The 24,171-nt window shown below is 37.1% G+C and overlaps 1 protein-coding gene across 39 annotated transcripts in view; it reads right to left on the reverse strand.

Annotated features, from left to right (window-relative positions):
• The window catches only part of LOC100412058 (REV1 DNA directed polymerase), an 84,711-nt gene that overhangs the window by 37,047 nt on the left and 23,493 nt on the right, over positions 1-24,171 (reverse strand). For 33 of the 39 annotated variants that reach the window (XR_013526326.1, XR_013526324.1, XR_013526325.1 and 30 more), the window contains 4 exons: positions 23,063-23,189; positions 10,378-10,546; positions 4,151-4,303; positions 184-893 (listed from right to left, as the gene is read on the reverse strand). Coding sequence is in view for 23 of the 39 variants with exons in the window: in XM_035271731.3 (XP_035127622.1) it covers positions 184-893; positions 4,151-4,303; positions 10,378-10,546; positions 23,063-23,189 (1,159 nt within the window). In the remaining 16 variants the exon portion in view is untranslated. The remainder of the gene's footprint in view (positions 1-183; positions 894-4,150; positions 4,304-10,377; positions 10,547-23,062; positions 23,190-24,171) is intronic. The other 6 variants (XR_013526328.1, XR_013526327.1, XM_078348775.1 and 3 more) reach the window with 1 other exon arrangement.

Genomic DNA, 24,171 nt, shown 5'->3' on the forward strand with positions numbered 1-24,171 from the left:
CAATTAAATCTAATCGTTTAAAAAAATTTGAATAAATAAGCTTTCTACGTTATGCTTACTGTAACTTATATGACTTGAGTTCTTGGAGACTTTTATGAGAACTTCGTATTGACCAGAAATAGCAATAATAGCGAACAAAATGATCAAGCATTTCTTAAGAAAACAATTTTAGTAAGTATCTACCTGTGTCAGTTACAACAAGTGCAGACCTGCCTGTTTTCATTTTTTTTAACTTTTCCCTTCCTGGAAAGATACCATTACTTTGCCTTTGTAGGGTATTGACAAACTCAGTCAATTCACACTTCCACATTGATATGTGATGCAGTCTTGAACGAGAATAGAAATTTGAAATAAAATTGCAGTCTGAAGGTTTGGATGGCACTGAAGATGCTGCCTTGCTAAGAGTGGAAACCGAAGAAGTGCTTTTTGTGCTTGAAGGCCCCTGAACAGTGGAATGGTGAGCACCATTGATTTTAGTGTTACTGTGCAAAGGTGATAATGAGAAAGAATTAGTTCTGTGTGGATTCCGCAAAGCATCTGTGTTTCCGGTGCTTTGCTGCAACTGCTGCAGAGCGCAGTCTCTGAAATCAGTGCTGCTCTTCTCAGCCTTCTCCTCCTCCTGGGAAATGTCTAGAGAAAGCCTGCTGGCAACACTGTTGCCCCTGGGCACCAAGCAATCCTGTGTCTTTAAGGCACCATTAGAGCTATGAGTGTGTCCATTAAAAATGGTAGTGCTGCTGCCGGGGTGCGGAATTCCATTCTGTTTCCTTCCCGGAGAGATTTGCTCCAGATCCACAAAACTAAAATCAGTATTTTCACCTTCTTCATTCCAGCTGTTTACTCCATTGACTGTGACTTCATTTTCTGTCTCAGTCTTCTTAACAATGTGATTTCTAAAGCAGGAAAAAAATTTTAAGTTAATAATGTCTGACTTTTAGGTTAAAATAATCTTTTCGTTGCAACATTTTCTTAGTGGCACATACTTTGGTATTTCCCTCTTTAAAAACTGAGAATTGCCAGGCATGGTGGCTCAGGCCCATAATCCCAGCACTCTGGGAGGCAGAGGCGAGTGAATCACAAGGTCAGCCTGGCCAAAATGATGAAACTCCGTCTCTACTAAAAATACAAAAAATTAGCTGGGCATGGTGGTGATAGCACCTATAATCCCAGCTACTCTCAAGGCTGAGGGAGGAGAATCGCCTGAACCCAGGAGGCAGAGGTTGCAGTAAGCCGAGATCGCGCCACTGCACTCCAGCCTGGACAACAGAGCGAGACTACATCTCAAAAAAATAAAAACTTGAGAATTATTATATTGAATATTGACAATTAAAAAAAACCCTGAAAATTAAACCACAAACTTTACATTCTGATTTGACAAAAAGTTATTTTCAAAAGTAGCAAGGTAATTAGAAAAATTCTAGAATATTAACAGCCCTTTGGGTGTTGTTTTTTTTTTCATTTTAACTTCAGATAGTCCCAAAGAAGAAATGCAACAGAATCTTTCTCACAGCTGAAAAAAAACCCAAAAAACTTTTCAATGATTTTTTCCATAAAAAATTAATTGGAATATATAAGTTTTAAATATCCAGTTCTAAAGCACAATGCTCGGCATTTACTACAAGGTCAATAAATATCTGCTGAATATACTACAAATAATTTACATAAAAATGGATTTTAAAACCTTACTTAAATTCGTGTTCCTAGTTTTAGTTTTTATGAAAGGTACTATTCAACACATTAAATCCAGTATGAAACCAGTGGTTTCGGTAGAAAAAAACTGACTATCTTAATTAACCTATTAATGGAGCTAACTGTTGCACAAGTTTACAAAAAGTAAGAGTCATGTCAACGTGTGGGGTAATTCAGTAAAATTTATACCTAGAAAAATGAGGACACTTGCCTTATTGACAAGGGAAATTGTACTTCATTGCTAAGAAAAGCATATTTAGATGCCAGGGTGTACAAGGCAGTTTGTACCAAGTTGCTTTACGACAGCTTTATAAATGCAGAACCTATGACAAATGCTATGCTAAAGTCACATCCTGGCTCCTCTAGAAGTTTGTTTAGTAATGACTTCAAGAGAATCATTTAAGTAACAACAACAAAAACCTGAATTACAAACAGTTATTTATTCTACTTAGAAATGTCCACATGTCCACAGAATTAATTCAATTACCATGCAGGCTCCAGATGAAGGGCTACCCTACAGAGTAGTAAGGCACAGGTGAAATTGCGACAGTATTACCAGGTTTCACCTAAAGCCCCTCATCCTAATACTAACTTGGTTTATTAGTAATGAGAACCTGACTACACAGAAAAGTCCCACAAGTTGGATGATCACCCATTTCTGGGTTAGCTCAGGCTCTGGCTAACCACTGCATGGAATGTGACAGGCAACTCTGAGTAGATCACATCCTCACAGATGATCATGCCAGTGAAGGGGGAAAAAGAGAAACTGGATATGATTAAAAGAAAAAAGAAGGCCAGGTGCGGTGGCTCATGCCTGTAATCTCAGCACTTTGGGAGGCCGAGGCAGGTGGATCACGAGGTTAAGAGATCGAGACCATCCTAGTCAACATGGTGAAACCCCGTCTCTACTAAAAATACAAAAATTAGCTGGGCATGGTGGTGCGTGCCTGTAATCCCAGCTACTCAGGAGGCTGAGGCAGGAGAATTGCCTGAACCCAGGAGGCGGAGGTTGCGGTGAGCTAAGATCGCGCCGTTGCACTCCAGCCTGGGTAACAAGAGCGAAACTCTATCTCAAAAAAAAAAAAAAAAAAGAAAAGAAAAGAAAAGAAAAAAGAAAACCTAATATGTCACATGCAGAGAAAGCCCCTGAGATAAAGAGAAAAGGGAACAAGAAGTTACAGAAGCCCATTTCAAAAAAATGTACAAAATGTATTAAATACACACACACAAAAACACAGAAAATAACAAAACTGACGCACGTCAGAAAGTCTTACATCTAGTTTTGTGCCAAAAACATTAAGATCCTTTAAATGCGTTACAGCAACACATGCAATAGAAGTCCATATATTGGCAGGAGAATACATTGTTAACATACATTCTTCCTGTACTATAGTTTCTCAGCCTAGACAAATGGACATTTGCAAAGTAGCTATACTGGAAATATCACCAGTAGAGAATACATTTCTCAGGCAATGGCATAAATGTATTAAGAAGTAAAATCTAATAGGTAATTTCTTCCTAAAAGTGTCACCAAGAAGATTTTGAAAAAACGTATCTATTTTCTACTTTTATTAGTGTGGGTAAGAAAAGATAAAGCTGTGTATTCTGTGAAAAGGTTTTCAGGTATTATTTGCTATATACACCCTGACAGTACATTAAAAAAAATTAAAAGCTTTAGGTATCATGAAAAAAATTTATGCTTATGAGTACAAGTTAAATAAAAATGACAACAAAATTACAGAAGGCAGTGATACCGGATCCTCTCAGACTAATTAGACTCCTGGTCTTTTGGAAAAAAAAAATATATATATCTGATTCCCAAAGCAAGCAATTTAATAAATAAAGAGGCTAATCATAATGAACCACCTGATATATACATGGTAAGGCAACCCACCAATTAATTGTGAAACCAATTTATCCAGGATTGCAATTAAAGCTTAAATCAATCTTTAAAAAAAAGCCACATGGAATAAAGTCTAGATTAACTCTCAATTCTATAACCAACAGTCACCAGCTAAACTTCCATTTATGTAAAATATTAATATATTTAGAATTGTGGTTATGCAATCTAGAAATGTTAACATTTTCATTGACTTTCTACGCATGGAACACAACGAAAATACAGCTGGTGCAGTTAGTTCGGTGTTTGAGAATGCAATGTAGCACATATTATTTGTGAGGAAATAATTACTTCCATGAAAATCCATGAAAAAACTTACTAATAAAGATCCACTAGTTTAACATGAGAAACTACTATGATTATAAAAACTTATTTACATTTATGAAATTTTCATCATAAAAACAATTTTTAGATAAGACACTCGCACACACATATTTCATTATGTTTACTGTAAGTGAATGACTAGGGTTCATATCTGCTTCTGCCTGTCTGCAACAGAGCAGGGGCCATGCTTACTGCTAAAAACTAGCTTTGCAGTAATTCCCAATCAGACAAACTTACACCCTGTTGTTGAGCTGTCTGGCTATATTGCTTGGACCTGGCACAGGATCTTCAGGTCTGCATACAGGATTAAAGCTGAGACCTTTCTGCACACTGGACTGCTTGGTGTACAGCTGATATGGAATGTAGGAGAGGAGGCGTCCAGCTTTGATGCTGAAACAAAAAAGCAACACCAATTTAGAGTTCCATACTTGGTGACAATGAGCCTCATGAAAAAAATTAATGTCATTAAACATAGAGTATTTCACCAACAACAGGCCATCTGTTTTCCTACTTTATTCCTTCTTGCTCAGTTTTAGTGGTCCTAATACAATATGATCTTAGAGCGGGATGAGAAAAACTCCAAGCACAGAGCTGAACTAGTTAATATTTTAATCCTCATGACTTTAATATTTACCACTATTCCCCCTGTCAACAGTTAACAGAGAATCATTAAGAATTCCTCAAAACCTCATCTCACATATTAAGCTTTTCCAGGATAAATAAACTGAATAAGGATTCTCAGTTTTCAAATTCATGTCAGAAACTGTAAAATAAAAATACAGGACAAAATAAAGAATCTCAACTTCAAGAGTAATAAATAATTTATACTATTTTTATGTGTATAAGAGCCAAGGCCATTTGAAGATATGAACTCTACAAAGGCCGAAGCTACCACGTACATCCTCACAACATACACATCACTACTCAAATCCAGGGGAACGCCAGTATTATAACACTAGGTGGTACCAGCACTGTAAGCTCCCTAATGTCTGCTTCCTTTTGTACTTCAGAACTAAAACTAATTTGATTGCAGCATCTTAAACTGGTATTTTCTTGCTAATAAACTCAGTTATATATGGCTACTCTACCTTTAAAACTATTGTTTCACTTCAAATTTGAAATAACCAACCAATATACTTATGCTATCAACCAAATTCCAATACAAGCTCCTTTAATATTAGAAAATATTTCAAAACAACTTCTGGATTTTAAACCCAAAATATATACCACAGAATCATCCCTTAGTTATTTAGGAAAAAGACTGATAAATAACATAATAAAAATACTATTCTTATTGTCTCAGAAATCCAAGACTTTTGACATTTTCATTTAAATGGCACCTCACAAAACTTTTTTAAAAACAGTAATCATTTAAGAAATGACTGAAATGGGCTTACAGAAAACCAATTAAAAATACTGAATCAACAAGTGTGAATACAGGAAAACAGATTCTAAAAATGGAACTATATATGATACAGAATATGTCCTTTATATAATTATGTCAATATCTATTTAATAATTCTCCCTAAAATACCTTAAACTATATCAGATGCTATAACTACTAAATTATGATAGTAAAGAACACACTATACTAGTCACAAGACATGTACCCAAATGGATTTATTAACAGGCTAAATGTTTTATCAAAATTTCTGCTTATATTCAGATATTAGAATCAAAATCCTAAAATTAGACTATTTTTTACTTTATTCTTCCTCAAACCAACTTTTCTTCCTTTAATAGTTGGTCTCAATTGCCTAACGATAAATCTTTGTTCTACGGCATTATGTTCCTCAAGTCACCTGCTTCCCCCACCAAAAGTAGTACAGGTACTCCACATCCGAAGTAAAATCCTAATCTTAGCTTTCCATCCTTTATCACAGACCACTATAACTAAGGGATAAGTAAAAAGTGAAACTACATCCACTGTGCCAGCTGCACATCTCAGGTAAACAAAGTGCCCTCCAATCATGCTCACTTTTCCTGCCCTACTGATAGCATGCTGGAGTGATGCAGACTCTACAGGTGCTCTCTATGGTCAGCACTAATCATATCATGTACAAGGGTATAAGGCCTTGTCCAACTGCTAACAAGAGCTATGTGGACACCCAGCAGAATTCTTAGGCTTACATAAGTCAGTCCATGGAGACCGTTACAAAATTAGACAGCCAATTAAATACCGTAGGTCTCAAATCAGATATCCTCAGGGACTCTTAGTAAAAAAGACCTTTTTGTATAAGACCTCTTCAAAAATCTGGGATTAATTTCTCACATTTACTAATTTCCCCTCTTGTCCTAAGCACAAAGGAACTATACTGACATTTTCTACTATTCTTTCAAAACCAAAAAGAGAGGATAATAAAACTTATCTTTATCCACAAGATATTACTACAGTTTCCTTATATGCTGAATTTTATGTACATTGAAAATATATTCTGATATATGTATATATATATATATATATATGAAAGTTTACATTCTATACAACAAATCAAAACATAGTCATAACAAGCTAAATATTAATCTATTTTACTTTTGCTTTGTCCTATGGCCTCTGTGTTTAGGCAGAACACAAAAACACAAGGGAAATGGGAAAAAACAAGTCATGAGAGATAAAATTGCAATCAACTTTTATTTAAATGAGTTGAATAAGCACTCTAATATTTACACTGAATGTGATTCGAAACCAAGGTTTTGGCTCATATGTAAGCACATAACAAACATGTGTAAAACGGTTTGGGAGTTTAGAAAGAAGATAAACTCAAAGTCCTACTAGTAGATACCATTGAGTTGGCATGAACGGAAACAATAAATTATCATTCTGTTTCAACTGACAACAGACCTATGTGACCATCTAATCACAGAATAAACAAATATAAAAAACCCACACTACAAGGTTCCCAATCTACAAGGATCAACACAAAATCGAGAACAACAAAAAACAAGACCAATTTTTAAATTATGCTCCATGACACTCCTCAGGCTTGATGGACCAGTGGGATATGTCATAGCGGCTTCTCATTATCTATTCTGCATTTCAAATTTCAATGTAAAATTGTCTCAAGACAAAGACTATGACAAAAGTTTTTAGAAGCATTACTTTTAATACACTATCTACAAGTATGAAATTTACAAAACAAAGGTTTTAGTGAAATAATTTCATACTTTAATGTACACAGGGTTCTCTCTAAAGGACTCCCTTGCTTCTTAAAAGTCAGGGCCCTATAATCATGCCTACATTAACTCAGATCTAATGACACAAACACTGACATCAGGGAATTGGAATGAAAGCAACAACGCACATTCTTAAAAGTGGCAGTTCCTTATCAAACTGCTCGAATAAAAACAAAAACTAATTATACAGAATAATATGCATCATTTATTAAATAGCCAACACAATGTTAAGAGTTTTAAGTATAATAAAATCTCATTAAAAGACAGCTAAAAAGAGATCAATCAGGGATTAGAGTGTGAATAAAAACAGTGTCATGATTTAACCGAAAGGATTCCATGTTACAATGACATAATGAACTCTTGGCATTTAAGACATATGCCAACACTGATCCATTTCCACATGGGCCAGCTCATCTATAACAAGCTTAAATAAATGGTAAAGGAGGAAACAAACAGGATTCAGAACACCTGGACACTAAATCCTGCTCTGTTCTTGGGCAAATCAGTGAACCCTACCAGCCCTGTCTCCTCAATACAAAATGAGGCCAACAGGATATATAATCATGCTGTCCGAAGTCACTTTCAATTATTTAAAGACAAATAATTAAGCCTCACTCCAGACTAAGATAAAATCCATTAAAGTGAATTTTAAAACATGTAACTATCTAAGTTGTTTCTTCTGTTTTATTTATCTCCCTAGCTGCATTTGGCAAAAAGAACACATGCAAAGAAAACAACTATAATGGAAAATACCATTTTCTTTTATTTTCTTTTTTTGAGATGGAGTCTTGCTCTGTCACCCAGGCTGGAATGCGGTGGCATGATCTTGGCTCACTGCAACCTCCACCTCCCAAGTTCAAGCGATTCTCCTGCCTCAGCCTCCTGAGTAGTGGGATTACAGGAATGTGCCGCCATGCCTGGCTAATTTTTGTATTTTTAGTAGAGATGGGGTTTCACCATCTTGGCCAGGCTGGTCTTGAACTCCTGACCTCGTGATACACCGATATCAGCCTCCCAAAGTTCTGGGATTATAGATGTGAGCCACCACACCCAGCTGTAAAACACCATTTTCTAAGTAAATCAAATCCTCCCAGCAAGAGCCCTTTCCCCTCAACTCTCCTGTCCATAGAAATCTCCCATTCCCTCCAAAGCCTACCTGTTGACCCCAGAAAAAAAATTCTAGTCCTAGTGACAGCACAGCTCAACTATGTGATACAGCTTCATATATGGAAAACTTCTCAGTCCTTTGAAGAGACACATTCCTAAAAGCCATTTTAATCAATACTATATCATGGACAGATAGCGGCTAGGTCATGAGACCACAGTGTAAAGGAAGGAATCAGTGGGTTGTTCTAGGAACTAACCTTTGACTTTATCCCTCAAGGTTTAAAGAATCCTTAATATGTAAAATATATTTGATTTTCTAAAGGTAGTAACATATTTTTGAATTTTCAGAATTTTCTAATAATTGCTAATTTACAGAATGAAAATAAAATAACAGTACCTTCTTATATATTATACCTCTACAACATGCTAGGCACTGTGCCAGGTTATATGCACAAACAATTTTTATTTCTCACATACCACAGTAGGTATTAGCCTTCTTTCACAAATGAGGAAACAGGTTCTGAGTGACTGCGTAAAGCTGCTTTTGTTTTTTTTTTCCCCAAGATGGAGTCTAGGTCTGTCGCCCAGGATGTAGTGCAGTGACACAATCTCGGGTCACTGGAGCCTCTATCTCCTGGGTTCAAGCAATTCTCCTGCTTCAGCCTCCCTCGTAACTGGAATTACAGGTGCAAGCCACCACTCCCAGCTAATTTTATAATAGAGACAGGGTTTTACCACATTGGCCAGGCTGGTCTCGAACTCCTGAGCTCAGGTGATCTGCCCGCCTCAGCCTCCCAAAGTTATGGGATTACAGGTATGAGCCACCATGCCTGGTCACACATAAAGTTTCTAAAATTATACCAGTTTATATGGATACTGAACTGCCAAGTTTGGACGTGAAGCCAAGAATGTCCCCAGAGCCCAGGCGCAGGCTTCTCCACTATGTTGTTTCTCTCCGTGAATTTATGCAGCTAAATACACTATACAAAGGAACTGAGTTAATAATTTGTGGAACAGTTCATGGAGGGTGTCGTAATTAGTAAAATCAAGAACTAGAAAAAAGAAAATTCGGCAACTCAAAGAGATAAACAAGCTCTCATATATTGATTATAATCTATCCATACATAAAATTATTATTTTTAATATTTTTACTTCTATTTTTTATAAATCAGCAATTGCTCACATGTATTGTATACTGCATGCCATTTAAAAATATAAACCACTTAAGTTCTGGCTCATTCCCCAGGTTTCAGATGACATATTTAAACGCAGAAGTCAATATGAATGGCCACCACCGATTCACAATTTATCATTTCCAAACTGACAGCAGAGGAACCACAATATAATCATTAAAAAACAGCAAATGATATTTCAAACTCTGCTCCCTACTTTTCCCCTATTCCCAGCATTCCAGGTCCACATTATCTTGATGCATTAACATGCTAAAAACCTATATAATAGACAACATGATATAATTTATTCATAGTACTCAGTCTCTCTCCCTCAACAGAATATAAACTCCATGAGGGAATGAAGGAATCTTTTTGTTCATTGTTATTTCTCAAAAACAAGGAAGACTGCCTACTCCGTCAGAGGTGCACAAATAATTGTTGAATCACATGCTTGACCCACTTTCTCCCATAACTGCTTCCTGAGTCATCACCCCTAATTACTGGCAAAAACATTATCATACTACTTTTATTAGAATGCCAAATCCTAAGCTATAGAACCATCAACCTGAGGTTAAAGAGTAGTGTTAAGACATTATTTTTTACCCTGTCAATTAGGAGGCAATACATAGGAGAGAGTTACGTATTTTTAAAAGAAAGAAAAAGGACAGGTGCAGTGGTTGTAGTCCCAGCACTTTGGGACGCCAAGGCTGGAGGACTGCTTGAGTTTGTAACCAGTATGGGCAACATGGTGAAACTCATCTCTACAAAAAATACAAAAAAAATCAGCCAGGTGTAGTGGTGCATGCCTGTAGTCCTAGCTACTCGGGCAGCTGAGGTGGGAGGGTTGCCAGAGCCTGGGAGGTTGAGGCTGTAGTCAGCTGTGATTGTGCCACTGCACTCTAGCCTGGGCGACAAAGCGAGACCCTTTCTCAAAAAAAAAAAAAAGAGAAAAAGAAAGTTTCCTAATTTTAAAAAACTTATTAATTAAGTTTAATAAAAAATTAGACTTACCTTTCCACAATCCATTCTGGTCGAATTACTTTTTCCCCCTTTAATTCTTTAATTTTGGCATTAGGAAGATTTGTGGCAATAATGTGTGTTGTTTTGGATCTGGAATAATATACATGATATTGACCTCCATGCAACATCATTAGTTTTCTCAATTCCTCAGCAGAAGGATCTGTAAAATTTATATTAAAATATATTAAGAGTCTTATGTGTAAGAAAGTAGAACCCTAGTGAATAACTCCTTAAACAGACCCACTTAAAGAATACCATTGGCTCACCTTCTCCTTTGCTGTGTTGCTAGTAAACAAAGCTAGGAGGTAAATCAAAAAGTGAGAAAGCTATGTTACTTTAGCACATCCTCCGTCCCTGGCTGCCAGACAGCCAACTAATACAAAACCATCTAAGAAGTGCCTAGCAGAGCAAATAGAGACCTCAAGTAATGAATCAAATACTAATAACCGAACAAATATTTTTACATTTTTTACCATATTTAGCACATGACCTTGATATTATGATTTAATAAAATATCTTAAAACTTAATCAAATAGTAAATATTATCCAGTTCCCTAATATGAAATGGCATCAAGACCAAAAAATGAAGTCAAGCAATACAAAAAAGATTGCAGGCTGGGTGCGGTGGCTCATGCCTATAATCCCAACACTTTGGGAGGCAGAGGCAGGCAGATCACCTGAGGTCGGGAGTTCAAGACCAGCCTTACCAACATGGAGACACTCTATCTCTCTACTAAAATACAAAAAATTAGCCGGGCATGGTGGCGCATGCCTGTAATCCCAGCTATTTGGAAGGCTGAGGCAAATGAAATGCTTGAACCTGGGAGGCAGGAGTGGCAGTTAAGCAGGATCACACCATTGCACTCCAGCCTAGGCAACAAGAGCAAAACTCCAACTCAAAACTAAACAAAAAGATTGCAAACCAAAAAACACCTTTTTTAAAAAAAATGTTTTTGATTCAAATGATTTATTCTTAATAAAACTACAGAAAATATCTTAAATACTGGAAATATTTTAAGAAAATATCTTAATCAATATGACTTATGCTTCCTCCAGTAAGAAATGTCTGATTCACCAAAGGTATACTATGACCTGCATTACTACCATCACATTAATCACCACGGTTCTTTCTCTTTCACCTATCATCCTAATGAATGCTCTCACACCTCCCCTAACAACAGCTGTAGCCAGAGGGAGTTTTCACATGTGGCTTATGCATCCATTTTGCTATTAAAAGATTTTCCTGACAGGGCATGGTGGCTCACGCCTGTAGTAATCCCAGCACTTTGGGAGGCTAAGGCGGGCAGATCACGAGATCAAGAGATCAAGACCATCCTGGCCAACATGGTGAAAAACCCCATCTGTCTCTACTAAAAATACAAAAATTAGCTGGGCATGGTGGCACGCGCCTGTAGTCCCAGCTACTCGGGAGGCTGAGGCAGGAAAATCACTTGAACCCGGGAGGCAGAGGCTGCAGTGAGCTAAAATCATGCTACTGCACTCCAGCCTGGCAACAGAGCAAGACTGTCTCAAAAAGAAAAAAAAAAGATTTGCCTTAATCCCAAGCAATATAGGTCCAAGTATTTAAGTAAACATTTTCATTATGACAATAATTAGGTGAGCTTTAGTTTCTAGGAGATTAAAAAACAGCATATACTGTCAGACATACCAGTTTGTCTAATTTACAGCACAGAATTTGACATTATTGAGTACAAATATTAGCATTATTCAGTAGAAAACATAATGCAAGTCATATAAATAAAAATCTTCTAGCAGCCTCATTAAAAATAGTGAAAAGGTAAAATTAAGTTTATTTAACCCAATAGATCCAAAATATTATTTCGACACGTAATCAATAGAAAAAAATATGAGATATTTACATTCTTTTTCTTCTTAAGTCTCTGGAATCCAGTGGGTATTTTATGTTTACAACACATCTTAATTTAGAATAGCCATATTTCAAGTGCTTAATGCATGTTACTAGTGGCTACCACAGTGGGCGGTATCATACAAAGAGATTTAAAAGCATACTTTTAAATAAAATAAATTCAAAATTCATAATGGAAGATTTTCAGGATTAAGTTAAAAAACTGAACGCAGTAGAAGTTAAACAGCTAGCCAGTTAGAAATCTACAGTTTAGTTTCTTTCTCTAATATTGAAGAACTTGGCTAATCTTATAAAATAACAGTGAGAAATACCAAATTAAAGGCTAGCAAATCCAATGAAATCACAGAAATCTAAAAAATTACTTTGCAAGTTAATCTATAACCTTCCTAAACTAATTCCATTTAATGACTTAAACAGAAAATGGCTGTCCTTTACTGAATTAAAAAAAATGTCAAGAACACATTAACTTTCCATATACATACTCATAAAATACTCTCCCCTCTACTAGTTACTCTTTGAAAACTAATTACTCCAGAAATTTGGAACTGGAAAATACTCTGCCCTTCTACTAGATGAAGTTAAGAGGGCTCTCTGAAGTTCACTTTTGAAAGCTCTTACATATTCTTCAGTGTGAAGTGAAGCATGAAAACCGATCTAGTTAAAAGGTAATATCACATGAAATATGGAGCAAGACTGATCTAAGTTTAATCTCAGCTTTCACACTCCTGAGTTGTGTGACTTTGGAGAAGTTATAGAACTTCTTTAGGCTTTCTCCATAAATAAACAAAGCTGTTACAATGAAATGAGTCTGGCACATAGAAAGCACTCAATATGAAAACTGCTATTATTATAAACTATGATCACACTAGAACTCCTTTCAAGAAATGTATATATGCCCGGGCTCCTGCCCTAGACTCTACAAAAAAAAAAAAAAAATGACAGAAGACAATATACATAGGCTAGCACATGGTGGCCCTAAGTTTCAACAAAAACAGACCTGTCAATAGTGAATATGGACAGTAGCCTGGAACCACTTTGTCAGGCTCAACTGCCTGGCATGCTAACTTCTGGCATGTATGGTAGCTAGTGGCTACCCCATTTTGATTTTTTAAAAATTTTATAATAGTATTTCTCTCTGGTTCTATTTCTCAATACTGGAACATACTCCCTCCCTTATTACAAGTCCAAAAGAATATATACAGTAACTGCAGATTTGCATAATAAATTCATTTTTGTATTTAACACTCTCCTTTAATTCAGCAGATGTGGGGTTAATTAGAAAAAAAAAACTGGGAGCCAAGCACAGTGGCTCACGCCTGTAATCCCAGCACTTTGGGAGGCCAAGGCTGGCAGATCGCTTGACCTAAGGAATTCGAGATCAGCCTGCGCAACAAAGCAAAACCCTGTCTCTACAAAATATAGAAAAAAATTAACTAATTGTGGTGCATGCGACTGTTTCAAATCAACATAAAAAAAAAAAAGAAAAGAAAGAAAAAAAAGGAAAAGAAAAAAATGGGGAGATAATATCCAACACCATGAAAGCTATATGACATTAAACACTGTGTGACAAACTGTCTACAGAACCCATCCCTGCAGTGTACTATACCAGTTAACTTTCCCCAGAGCACTGATAATCTGAAATTACCATGTCAGTTTGTTTACTTGTTTTTTTGTTTTTTTAGATGGAGTTTCACTCTTTTTGCCCAGACTGGAGTGCAATGGTGCGATCTTGGCTTACTGCAACCTCCGCCTCCTGGGTTCAAGCAATTCTCCTGCCTCAGCCTCCCGAGTAGCTGGGATTACAGGCATGCACCACTACGCCCAGCTAATTTTGTATTTTTAGTAAAGACACGGTTTCTCCATGTTGGTCGCGCTGGTCTCCAACTCCTGACCTCAGGTGATCCACCCTCCTCAGCCTCCCAAAGTGCTGGGATTACAGGCAAAAGCCACGGAGCCCGGCCTGTTTACTTGCTTACTGTCAGATTCCCTGCTGGAACATATGCTCTTTGAAGGCAGGAACCTTGTCTATCAAATAATTTCATATCCCTGACACAAAGCAGGTGTTCAGTGAGTATTTGCTAAATTCATTAACATTCTCAATGCATCACAGACTCCTGCCTAGAATCCATCCTCCAAAAAATTGGGGTATAAGTGGCATCAATACTTTAAATCTCAAAACACTTATTTACTCGTTCACAAATTAGAGAGGCCATGTAATGTATTAGGAGGCCAGACTCCAAAGCAAGAATGACTAAGTTCAAATCCTAGCTCCATCACTTGCTACTTACGTGGATTTCTCAGAACCTCTGTTTTCTCATATGTAAACTGGGAATAATAATAGTGTCTCAGAGGACTTCTGTGGGAATTAAGAGCTAAAAACAATAAATTACTGAGAAAAGTGTCTTGCATATAGTAAGAATTATGTGTCAGCTCTTAAAAATATTATCAGTATTATTTTTACCATCTCCTACCCCAAACCAGGAAGCAAGAAGGAGCTCTAGAACTAAGGCTGCTCTCTATTCACACAAAACATTAAATTCTGCAATTCATAATCCCGTCTACAAATCCTTCTCTTGTTGCTCTTCAGTATATATTCCTTCAAGACTGTCCTTGACGTATTGGCAAAGAATAAGAACAGAAAATTAAAAATCAAAACAAAACAAAACTAGATTCAGGGAAATTCTATTCTCCAAATTTTTACAACCAATGTCACTGTTTTGAAATGTCAGAGTGAGTGCTTTTCTCCTCATTGTTCTTTTCGTTTTTATTTAATTTTTTAGAGACAGGGTCTGGTTCTGTCACCCAGGCTGGACTGTAATGGCTCTGTCATAGCTCATTGTAACCTTGACCTCCTGCCTCATGCTTCTAATTTGAAAGATTTGGGAGGCTGAGGCAGGAGGTTCACTTGAGGCCAGAGTTTGAAACCAGCCTTGGGAACACAGCAAGATCCTGTCTTAAAAAAAAAAATCTAAAAATTAGCCAGGTATGGTAGCACACACCTCTAGTCCCAGCTACTCAGGAGGCTGAGGCAGGAAGATTCCTTGAGCTCAGGAGTTTGAGGCTGCAGTGAGCTATTATCAGTCCACTGCACTCTAGCCTAGGTGACAGAGCAAGACCTTATCTCAAAAAAATAAATAAGTTAAGTTCCACAATACTCCTACTATTAGTTTTATTTTGCAGAACATTCTATATGCAACTAAATTTGAGGTTTAAGTAAAACCAGACATAGTACGTGACAACTGAAAGCACAATAAAAGTAAATTATATACACCATACAAGGACAACAATTTACCCCAAATTTAGGCCTAAAGCTCTACAAGTAAAACGTCACAACAGCAAATGCCACCACATAGCATCAAAACAGCCACATGAAGACCACTTTCATGTCTGTAGGCACAGCTTATAAAAAGTTTTGCTCATCTGGTTAAAACAAATTCTATAAACAAAACTTTTAAATCTTGCACAAAAGCTTTCCTAGTTAGATCTCCATTGAGAAAACATTTATGATATGCACAATTTCATCCTGTTGGCTGTGCTACATAAATCAGAAAGAAGTGAGGTGAATGGCTGCTTATACCTCCTTTAGTCCCACCATGGCAAGACCTTCATTATTTCATTCAAGTTTCACAATCCTATGAGTTAGAAGATATTGATGAGGAAAGAGAGAAAAATTACTGTGCACACCCTTCGGTCTTTGGACTCCTATCCCTCAGTTCCTGCAACAGCGATACTTACTCTCTTGACTCCTCTCACACCTAACTACCTCAGACTTACCAACAAAGTCACCACCATCAACTAAAAGCCACTTAACACTCGATCAAACAAAAAGTGAAGAAAAGTTTCAAATACTTAGGGAACACATTTTTGAGTACCAACTAGGTGCAAATTTCACATCGGGTGCCAGCAAAATTACAGGAGGCAGCATAAACTAGTAGAGTAAGTCCTTTCCTATGTCAGAGGTTCAATTCTTCCATCTCTGATCTACAAGATCAGAGTCTCACAGGAAATGGAAGGAGAGATATTATAGTCATACAAAATAACATCTGGGAGGCATTTATTTCCAAAAAATTACACTTGTCAATATTAAAGAGAATCTTCTCCTAATCACATTTGTATGTTCAGAAAACATCAATGTAAGATGTCAGCTTTCAAACAAACCCCTATCACTTGAAATATGTCTGTTACACTTGTATATTACCTTGTTTCATTTTGTGAATTGTGCTAATTTACTTGTCCACCTGCCTTTTCACAAACTTTAGCAGTGTCAAAATCACTAGACCTGGTCTTTTACCCACACATTAAAGGAAGGAGAAAATAATCTGAACATCTTTTTCCATGTGAACCGTTCCGATGTCATACCACTAGAGTGTAACCACTGTCCACAAGGTCTGAAGCACTGACTCCCCTGGAAGCTTTCACAAAAATAAACATGCCCAGAGCCTATCTCCAGAGATTACAATTCAGGCCTGGAATGTGGCCCATTCCTTAAGACTGACTTGACTTAGCATGTGAGTGAAAATATTTTAACATTCTGATGTATAAAACGCTTTTATTTATTTATTCACTCAACTAATATTTATTGAGCATCTACAATGTGCCAGGCAAAGTTCTAGGCACTGGAGATATGGCAATGAACAAGACTCAAGTCTGTGCCCTGTGGCAGCACTTGTATTACACTGAGGAGACAGAAATAAGTCATACAAGTAATACCAGTCCAGGTGCAAATAAATGCAATGAAGAGAAATAAAGTTGGGTAAGGGGTTAGAGTGCAACTGTAGGACAAAGTACACCTATTTTGCAAAGTCAGGGAAAGTCTGTAAAAAGTAACATCTGAACATAGATCTGAATGATGAAGACCCGAGGAAGCAGAAAAAACAGCAAATTTAAGGCCCTGAGGTGTTATCTCTAATCCATGTTTGGCCAGGGTTTACTACATATAAAACAGGCTTCTTAACTCCAAATAACTTAATACAGAAATAAGACCTAACAACATAAGACAAAACCCAGGTGTCAAAATAAATGTTTCTAGTAATAATGTTATGAAACATACATACATATATATGTATGTATATATATGTAATAATACTATGAAATGGCTTAAACAGGGAAGGAGGCAAACTAATTTTATCTGGATCTTAATAAATGAATATAATTCACAGAAGTGAGGAGAGAAGGAGTTTTTCACCAGAGGCGAAAGAACAAACAGAAACACAGAACTGTAAAGTAAAAATACAAGTCTAGACTATCAAAGTAATCCTGTTGACCAAAACTTGAGAACATGAGGTTGAAAACGTAGGTTATAATTAAGACTAGAATGTCTTTCCCCATTTTCGTTTGGAAAATGCCTGTTTATCTAAAACAAAGCTATAAATGTCAATTCCTTCATGAAGTGTTCACTCCCACTCCCAAAGGCAATTGCTTCCTCTCTTCTGTGGTGCCACTTACCTTTTCTCTGTTCATATCTAAGGCCTAGAGATTACTTTTTCATCGCAAAATCCACATTCTCCATCAACTGCTATCTCTTTTGAAACACAGTTCCTAACCCACAAGCAGCATCCAAAATGTATTTGTTCAATCAACTAAAGTAAAATAAAATGGGATGGAAGGTTTCTAAACTAGAAAACTCAACATAGTAAAGGTGTCAATTCTCCCCAAACTGATCTTCAGGTTTAATGCAATTCCTATCAAAATCCCAACAAGGGATTTTCTAGATAAATGACTTATTTTAATATTTATATAGGTCAGCTGCAGTGGCTCACATCTGTAATCCCAGCACTCTGGAGGCCGAGGTGGGCAAATCACCTGAGGTCAGGAGTTCAAGACCAGCCTGGCCAACATGGCAAAACCCCATCTCTACTAAAAATACAAAAAATAATAATAATAATAATAAAAAATTGCTGTGCGCCAGAGCATGTGCCTGTAATCCCAGCTACTTGGGTAGCTGGGGTGCAAAAATTGCATGAACCCAGGAGGCAGAAAGCTCAGTGAGCTGAGATCACGCCACCACTGTACTTCAGCCTAAATGACAGAGCAAGACCGACTTAAAAAAAAAAAAAAAAACAGACCAGGCGCTGTGACTCATGCCTATAATCCCAGCACTCTGGGAGGCTGAGGCGGGTGGATCACAAGGTCAAGAGATTGAGACCATCCTGGCCAACACGGTGAAACCCTGTCTCTACTAAAAATAAAGAATCAGCTGGGCGTGGTGACGTGCACCTGTAGTCCCGGCTGCTTGGAAGGCTGAGGCAGGAGGGTTGATTGAACCCAGGAGGAGGTTGCAGTAATCTGAGATTGCGCCACTGCACTTCAGCCTAGCAACATAAGAAGACTCTGTCTCAAAAAAAATAAATAAATAAAATAAGGAGAGGGGCGGTTGGGGGGCATAAGTCCTAGAATAGCTAAAACTACCTTGACAAAGAAGAAACAAGTGAAAGCAATGACTCTACCTGATATCAAGGCTTACCACATAGGTACAACATTTGATATAGTGTGGTACTGGTAAAGGAATAGACACAAACATCAAGGGAACAGAACAGAGAACCCACAAACAGATCCACCCAAACATCCCTGAGAAGAGCAACTGGAAATCCACATGCAAACAAAAAACAAACCAATTTTAAAACCTCAAAATGAAACAAAATGTAAAACATAAAACTATTAAATTTTTAGGAAAAAACGTAGAAAATCTTTGGGATCTAGCAACAAAGCAAGTTCTTAGACTTGCAAGCACAATACATAAAAGGAAAGATCAATATATCAGATCTCATCAAAATAAAAATGTTTGCTCTGCAAAAGATCATTTCAAGAGATTGAAAAACTATAGACTGAGAGAAAATATATGCAAACCACTTTTATGACAAAGGAGTAGTATCTAGAATATATAAAGAAATCTCAAAACTAAATAGTAAAAAAAAACTAAATCGAATTAGAAAATGGGCAAAAAACATGAACAAACATTTCACCAGTGGTGATGTAAAGATGGGAAATAAACATATGAATTGATGTTCAACATTACTAGCCACCATGCAAATGCAAATTAAAACTACAAAGAGATACAATACATCTATTGAAATGGATAAAATGAATACCACTAAATGCTGGCAAGGAGAAAGGTGATCCCATACAAGGCTAGTGGGAATATAAAATAGTACAACCACTTTTTTGGCAGTTTCTTACAAAACTAAAGATGTAACTATTACCTGAACCAACAACTGTACTCTTATGTTCATAGCCAAAACCAAGAAATAACTCAGATGTTCCCAATGGGTGAAAGGTTAACAAACTGGTACATCCACACTATGAAATATAACTGAGCAATAAAAAGGAAACAATTTTGATGAACTGACAGAGAATTTATGTTCAGTAAAAAAGCTATCCTGTATGTTTTATTTATATAACATTCTAGAAATGACAAAATTATAAAAATGGAGAACAATTAGTGGTTGCCAGGAGTTAAGGAAAGGTAGAGAACAGAAGTAGGTGTGGTTATAAAGGAGTAACATGAAAGATCTTTGTCCTATGGAAATGTTCTGTATATTAACTGTATCAATATAAATTTCCTAGTTGTGACATTATTTGCTAGTTTATTAGATGTTACCATTTGGGGAAACTGTGTAAAGGGTTCACAATATCACTGTGTGCTATTTCTTACAACTGCATGTGAATCTACAATTATCTAAAAAAAATTTTAATTTAATAAATGGATGGGCCAGGAGTGGTGGCCCATACCTGTAATATCGACAGTTTTGGAGGCTTAGGTAGAAGAATCGCTTGAGCCCACGAGTTTGAGATTAGCCCGGGAAACAAAGCAAGACCTCATCTCTACAAAAAATGTAAAAATTAGCTGGGCATGGTGGTACACACTTGAGGTCCTAGCTACGTGAAAGGCTGAGAGAGGATGGCTTGAACCTGGGAGGTCGAAGCTGCAGTGAGCCGTGACAGTGCCACTGCACTGGGTGACACAGGAAGACCCTATCTCAAAACAAACCAAACAGACAAAAAAAAGAGAAGGCAAAGAAGTCCATCTTAACAAGCAAAAAACATTTTTGGAGCCAGGCAGAGGGAAGAATAGGTTGACAGGTGAACCATCAGCAGATAGGAGGGTCTCCTCTCCAAGTTCAACCCTCTCCAAGTTCAAGTTCAATGTTAATTGGGTTGGAAAGGATAAGACTATAAAAGAGAGGCTCAGATGACAGATCTGGATTATTAAAGTCTGTGGGGAGCATTAAGAATTCACTGTAAAAGAAGGGACCACACCTTCTTTTACAGTGAAGGCTGCATCTCCCAGGTTTGCAAACTCCTCACTGGAATGAAGTCTCTTTCCCCCATATTCCTTTTCAGAGAACTTTCTTTCTTTCCTTTTTTTTTTTTTTTTGAGATGGAGTCTCACTCTGTCACCAGGTTGGAGTGCAGTGGCGCAATCTCGGCTCACTGCAACCTCCACATCCAGGGTTTAAGCAATTCTCCTGTCTCACCCTCCCAAGTAGATGGAACTACAGGCAAATACCACCATACCAAGCTAATGGTTGTTATTTTTAGTAGAGACAGGTTTTCACCATATTTGCCAGGATGGTCTCAATCTCTTAACTCTGTGATCTGCCTGCCTTGGCCTCCCAAAGTGTTGGGATTACAGGCATAAGCCACTGTAACTTTCACAAAAAGCAATGAACAAAACTGACACAGTCTGTAACTTTGGTGCTTACATGCTAATGGAGAAGAAAGATAATACAATAAAAAAATATAGAGAGGCATTCTACAAAATAGCTGGCCAGTATGCCTCAAAACTGTGAAATAAAGCTTGTTTTTTTTTTTTAAATAAAAACAAAACACCACCCCCGACTTGTCTTATTGTATCTAAAGTGTTCTTTACTTGCTAATTGTTAATGCTATTTTACATATAAAGTATTAGTAACTTTAGTGTAAGTATGACACTAAAACCGAATTTTTCTAAAAATAAGGTTATTTTATAGCACCAGTTTGAATGTCTGTGAAATTCAGCAAAATAGAACTTTATTCGTACAGTTAGAATAAAGTCTTAGTAAAAAAAGCAAAAATATTATCATCCCTATCCTAAAGGACAGAAATAATAGATACAAACAGAAAATGTCTTATATTCACACAAAAATTAATGACAAAAGCAGAATTAAAATTTCAGATTCTCAATCAAGAAAGTGATTACTGTAATATTCATTTTTCCTCCCTCACAGAAAGAATCTCTTTTTCTTCCTCTTAAGGGTCCTCTCTTGAACTAGAGACTTCCATGACTGGCTAACGTAAGAACCAATGCCTATCTGTTTTCACTAACATTTTAAATTTTTCATAGTGTATCTCAGGAAAGTCCACAGAGCTTGAATTTGTCAGGATACCTAAGTAGAAAAGTTAAGAAGTTTTCTGCATGTGAACTGCCCAATGCGGTACCAGCATTTATTTTGAGATGATGTCCTTATACCAAACTCATCATCAATGATGCCTAATAAAACACTTCATTACAAGCAACCCACCCTCCTCTTACTAAACCAGATAAATGTACCCGTTAATTAATACTTGACTCCAATTCAAGAAATATGTCCTGAATGACTGTGTCCAGTCACTGCAGAGGCACCAAGGATACAGTGATGAAAATGTAGCTCTTGTTCTTGTCCAGTAAACAGACAACTATGGAAAGGTCTAAAGAACTCTAAGATGCAAATTCATTCAGGGAGCCATAGCTCCAGAAGAGCACAAGAAGTCACCTACATCAGTATGAAGACAGTCAAACTATCAAGGGGAAGTGAGGTATGGAGACCTGAAAGACAGCAGGGACCAGCCAGCTGAGAACAGAACAGGGATGTAACAGACTGACACAAATATTTAGAGCCACTCACTTCAAAATATAAAATGAAATGATAATAAGGCAAAGAATCTCCAAGAAAATAAAGAGAAAAATTTAGGCAGAAAATCTGATAACAGACAAGTACTAACTGACTTTACAGTTCAGAGAAAGATAAAGTGAAGGTGGCCATATGGAAGCTCGGAAAGAAGCTGCTTGTTGCCACTAAAACAAAGAAAGTAATGAAATAAAGGCACTGGCACCTTCAAAAAGTGGACACGTGAATAAATTCATCATTGAAACTGTTTAACAGGCAAATAAGAATTCCAGATTTCTTTCCTCCGTCACCAAGAATAAAGACAACCCTACCCCTTCCAGATATCGGACTCAATGACAATAGGCACAGCTGGTGGGGAAGAGGTAGGAATGAAAAAATGAATGGAGAGACTAAGTGAAATTTTATTTCCTAAACTCTGAAAATTCGGGTCCTTTCCTTCCCTGTTTAGCGACCCAAATGCTGGCAGTTTACACTCTTCCCTAGACAAGGGAGCAAGATTCTTCTCTAGGAAATATGACACTGACAAACCCACACACCACCCCACTCCAAAGGACCTATGGATAATTACATCTAGAGATTTACCAATGAAATGGACAGACAGTGAAGCTCACAGTTTACAAGTCCTACTACCCATGTGCAGTAATTTCCCAATTAGCTGTGTAAGCAAAAGGATTACCGTTTTTCATTTTAAACCCCATGTGACTTTTTGAAACTACATACTTTGATAAAAGTTAAAGACAATGGCAGGTTAAAGCAGCATGGAAAGGACAAAGAAGTATCTAAGCAGATGATTTGTTTTTTATCATCTTACAATGATTTATCTATGATAAATGAGTAAAAATTGAATTCTAAAACAAATCATTCTCAATCCTAATAAAAATATATGCCAAAACTGGTACCTAAAAAGTAAAAAGTACTCAACCTGTATATCCATTAACATAGATGGCAACTCCACTAAAAATTGTAGATGAACTCCCATCCTTCTGCATAGCAGCATCTGAGCGAAACTGTTCCTCCAATTTCTGGACCTTGGCAGCCATATACCCACCCTAGAATTAAAGAAAAGGTAAACCAATCACAAAAGTTACATTTTCTCTACCTCCTTTGTTTTTGAAAAAAGAAATTCATATTTAAAAAACTAAACAACAGATATTATTCTGTGCTAGTGACCAGAACATAATGATGACCTCATAAACATAAACTATAAGACAAGGCACTAAATAAAACAGGTAGGTTGGGCCAGGCACAGTGGCTCACACTTGTAATCCCAGCACCGTGGGAGGCAGAGACGTTGTGGATCACCTGGGGTTAGGAGTTCAAGACCAGCCTGGCCAACATGGTGAAACCCCATCTCTACAAAAAATACAAAAATTAGCCGGGCACGGTGGCAGGTGCCTGTAATCCCAGCTACTTGGGAGGCTGAGTCAGAATTGATTGAACTCGGGAGGTGGAGGTTGCAGTGAGCCGAGACTGCAACACTACATTCCAGCCTGGGTGACAGAGCAAGACTCCATCTCAAAAAAGAAAAAAAAATTTTGAACAAATAAATAAAACAGGTAGGTCAAGGAAGAATTTTCCATCAAGTTTTAATAATTTTATTACATTATGATTATAGAAGTTACTTTTAAAGAAAAAAGCTAAGTTAATAATAGTAATACCACAAAATGTTGTTCCTATGTACATAATTGAGCAAGTTACACCAAAGTTTAAACCAATTAGAAATTTGACAAGTGGTCTCAAAGCGTATTTTATTTTATTTATTTTGAGATGGAGTCTTGCTCTTGTCCCCAAGGCTGAGGGCAGTGGCGTGATCTCAGCTCACCGCAAAGTTCACCTCCCAGGTTCAAGTGATTCTCCTGCCTCAGCTTCCCAAGTAGCTGGCATTACAGGCACCCACCACCACGCCTGGCTAATTTTTGTAATTTTAGTAGAGACAGGGTTTTACCTTGTTGGCCAGGCTGGTCTCAAATCCCTGACCTCAGGTGATTGCCTGCCTTGGCCTCCCAAAGTTCTGGGATTATAGGTGTGAGC

This window comes from Callithrix jacchus, chromosome 14 (genome assembly GCF_049354715.1).
Source record: "Callithrix jacchus isolate 240 chromosome 14, calJac240_pri, whole genome shotgun sequence".
Classification (NCBI taxonomy): Eukaryota; Metazoa; Chordata; class Mammalia; order Primates; family Cebidae; genus Callithrix; species Callithrix jacchus.